The sequence below is a fragment of the Limulus polyphemus genome, unplaced genomic scaffold (assembly GCF_000517525.1).
Source record: "Limulus polyphemus unplaced genomic scaffold, Limulus_polyphemus-2.1.2 Scaffold1170, whole genome shotgun sequence".
NCBI lineage: Eukaryota > Metazoa > Arthropoda > Merostomata > Xiphosura > Limulidae > Limulus > Limulus polyphemus.
In genome coordinates, this window is record NW_013666780.1 from 72,978 (window position 1) to 77,110 (window position 4,133).

Here is a 4,133-nt window from a genome sequence, read left to right on the forward strand (position 1 = left end):
GTAAAGTTGTATTCGGAAAGAATAAACCGGTTTTATTTAAGAAAGGACTTGTGTCGCTAAAGTTTCGTCGGAACGAAGTTACGGAAAATTAAATAACGAACCGAGACGTAACAATATTGAAAGTAGCTTAAATAGAGGCATGTAAGGAAACCACAATCTTAAATGTAAACTTTTTATCTAAGATCTAACTAGTTGACTGTATTATATTGCATTAAATAATCTACAAGTAAGACCTTTAAACACTGACAGTAGCATAGCTAGTAGTAAATTTTCGATATGCTAATAGCAATAATGACAACTACTACTAAATGGGATGAATTACCTATGTCATTTAACATCAATAAAACAGAGGTAAAGTCTCCCCCCCCCCAAAAAAAAAAATGTAGAGGCATTCAGCTGGGTGAAGTAGACCTGTTTTTTGAAAAAGAAAAAAAATCTTCCTATAACCAAAAAAATATTACAAAACAATTCAAATAAGTCCTGGTACTAGTACCATCTTAAAAAATAAGTTCCAGTACTCAGTACTGGTGAGTACTGGCAGAATTTCACCCCTGAGTAAAAGGATATGAAAACTATAATATCAAACTATTAATTTTGAAAAGTAATGTTTAATATCAATAGAGGAAAACCAATCAGTTAACTGCATAAGCTACTTTCCATCCATTTAAAAAAGATAAAACTAATTACTGTAGGTCCTAGCAATAACTGTGAGTTCCTAAATCAAACAAAACAGTCTTCTAACATAATATACATCATATGAGAACTAGCATGCATATGAGGAATCATGTAAAATAACTATGCAAATTTAACTTTTCAAAATTTCATAGTGGGGTTCAAAGGGGTTTTTCAAGGCCTCAAGATTGAATGCACAGACTTACATATAAATTTATTTCAATTTTATCAGACCATACTAAAGTAGAATTTCAACTTAGAATTAGTACTTTTTTATCTAACAACTAATTTTACATTTAAGGCAACAACAAATCCGTATTTGGCTGCTCTTCCCACTGTTGCTTCAGCTACATCCTTTGCTCATTACCTGAGCCCAAGCCCTATGGTTAGTATGATGCCTGCAGATGTGATGACAGCACCACTCAGTGTACTCCCAACTCCTCTCGTTGCCACACAAAAAGTGCAACGGACTGACAGATTAGAGGTATGTCAAATGTGATATAGATACTTAAACTTAATAAATGTTCAACAGAAGTATATATAAGATTGATAGTGTACATATTTAATTGTTGCATTTTGTTTATAATAATATTTTAGTGACTATACACATGACTCCTGTGTGTGAGTTTCCAGTATATAAATAATTGACTTGGAATAGGTGTAGTTGTAGATCAACATAACAGCTATCAATACAATATTCAGAATATGATATATATGGTAATTAACATTACATTTTTTAAAACATTACATCATAGAAAATGTAAAATGAATACAATATGGATCTGAACCTTGAAAAAGAGCATTGTATATATATATACTTTGCCAAAAGGTATGAATACGAACCTGTAATACATGTGAAATATTTGTTTGTTCCAAAATTTTATCATGCATGAAAATATAATAATGCAAGTGGAACTGTTTATTTAACAGCAACATCAATATACAAAATTTTCTCAAAACAGCTAAAAATATCTTATAAAACTGGGCACAGTCCTAGTTTTTCAATCAGATTTCATGCTCATTGTTGTGCTATGCTTAATTTTAATTCCTTCAAGTTTTAATTCTTTTTTTTATGTGCTTTATGATAGAAATCACTTTCATTAAAAAATAGTATATTTCCAGCTTAGAATGAAAAAGAAGGACTTGTATTTTTTATTGGGAATGTGTAAAACAGTATGCACTGGCGTGTGTGTGTGTGTGTATGTGTGTGTTATATAAAAACATAATATGAGTTGAAAAATGTTGCATAAAATCTAAATAAGTTTGCAAAAATAGCATAACGTTAATTTACTTGATGCTGGCTTAAAATTTGAGTTACGGTCTGATTCATTGTTTAGCCATTGTGGCTAATACTGTAAGTTTTAAAATGTATGACACTAGTTTGAAAACATGTAGATGGTATGTTTTTTGGACATATTAAAAACTTTCAATAAACAATCAACACCAATGTAATAAAATATATAACAATATTTATATGTGGTAAAATTTTATTATTTTTTTCTTCATATGTTTGGAAAACTCCAACATGTTTTAGTATAATAACATAACTGGCCATTCATTACTCAGATGTATGCAGATGTCAAAGATCAATTTTGACACTATAGCGGTTGTGCCACCATATTGTGTCAGATGTTTTTGGACTAGACACCATGGGGGGGGGGGCACTTATTTCTCTGCTTATATTCATAAGTTTTTTGTATTTATTGTGTCAACTGTTTATTTTTTAAACTTTATCTATTGAATTTTGCAATGCCCAAGCCAATGTTTCAAAATGCATGGTGCAATAGATGGCATGCTGTGCTGCATTTGTTCTTGATTTGCTGTGTGTATTTGTGTGAAAGAGAAAAAGAAAAACTTCCCCATCTATGTCTCTGCTGGCTGGTTGTCTTTGTCTTTTAAAGATTTTTCTCCTGCTTCCCCACCTACTTTCCTTCCCCTTTCCCTGTAGGTATGTCGAGAGTTCCAGCGTGGGAATTGTAAACGAGTGGAAACTGAGTGCCGCTTCGCTCACCCTCCTGAGCACGTGACAGTGGACAGTACAGAAGGCATGGTGACGGTCTGTATGGATTTCGTTAAGGGACGTTGTACACGGGACCCATGCCGCTACTTTCACCCCCCACCTCATTTGCAGGCTCAGCTAAAGGCTGCCCAAAGCCGAGCTAACGCCGCTTCTCTGGTAGGATAATAATTATTTCACTGGCTCTTCCTCTCTGGCTTCAGGTCTGACTTATAGATTAGCTGCTTCATATAGTTGTGTGCATCTGCTGAAGGTTTTGTAATGTTCTAGAAATATTCTTTTCTTTTTTTTGCATATTAATAAAGAAATAACAGTTAGCTGTATTTTCAGCCCTGCTTATACAAGAATGTAATCGTAACACAATTGTAACACACACAAAGACATCAATCACCACTTATTCATTAATGCTCTTTACAGAGCAGAATTATTTACTTACTTAGCATCAATTTCATATCTATGTAAAAGCATGAAAAACAGAAGTGTTTGTATTACCATTTTTGAAAATATCTCTTTATAACTGAAATGGAGAAATAATTTTGAACTTTAAGCTTACATGCTTAGTATTCACACACTAGTTTCTAATCATGAGAAGATGAAGAAGTACCCTTATAGGTTAAGCAAATTATTCTCAGACATGGAATACTATAAAATGTTTTTTTGTTTTTTATGTTTCACCTGGCAATACAAGTAAAAAAAAAAATATAAGTTACTGATAAACATATTGTTTAATACTTACAGAAATTATTATAGAATTATCACTAACTCATGTTTTGTATAAAGTGGCTGCATGTGCAAGACTAGAAAATTGCTACTTTTAACATAATGATAAAGTAACTAGGTATGACTTAGGGCCTTTTTTAGGATATGTTGACTATAGATGCAATTCTGGACCTCATTTTTAAAATATGATGATTACAGAAGGACTCAATGAATACAGCACTATGATTACAGAGGTGTTTCTAAATTCAGGATCAAATGCATGTACAATTACAGAATTATGGGATTAGCTTTGAATATTTTAATTAAAAATAGCAAGATGTTATTATGGACTTAGCAATCACTGTTTTATTCATCATATGAGATAAAAAGAATTGTGAAAAATGAACTTAAGTTTTGTTTTCATTAGAAAAGTATTGCTGTGAAAAAAGAAGTGCAAGTGCTGTTTGACTCCTTTATGCATGGGTGGAGTTCAAAGTGTGCATGTCACGACCTTTTACAGTGTTAAGTATATGATGTCAGAGCTATCATCTATTCATTTTACCCTACATTGCTGATTTAATAACAATTCATGGTAGAGGAGAGTAAATACCAGATACAATACACAGGGATACTGAAAAAAGATGCTAGATATGCATTTTGGAGGTTCAAGAGGTTATGCAGTAATTCTGAGCTGGTTAAGAAAAAATTGGCAAGTTTAAAAAACAATAAGGCTCCTGGGCCAGAT

General features: G+C 32.3%; 1 protein-coding gene across 2 annotated transcripts in view; it reads left to right on the forward strand.

The window, feature by feature from the left end:
• LOC106462454 (muscleblind-like protein 1) overlaps positions 1–4,133 on the forward strand; it is a 74,591-nt gene that overhangs the window by 55,044 nt on the left and 15,414 nt on the right. For both annotated transcript variants that reach the window (XM_022389720.1, XM_013922374.2), the window contains exons 3-4: positions 974–1,156; positions 2,621–2,848. In XM_022389720.1, coding sequence (XP_022245428.1) covers positions 974–1,156; positions 2,621–2,848 — 411 coding nt within the window. The remainder of the gene's footprint in view (positions 1–973; positions 1,157–2,620; positions 2,849–4,133) is intronic.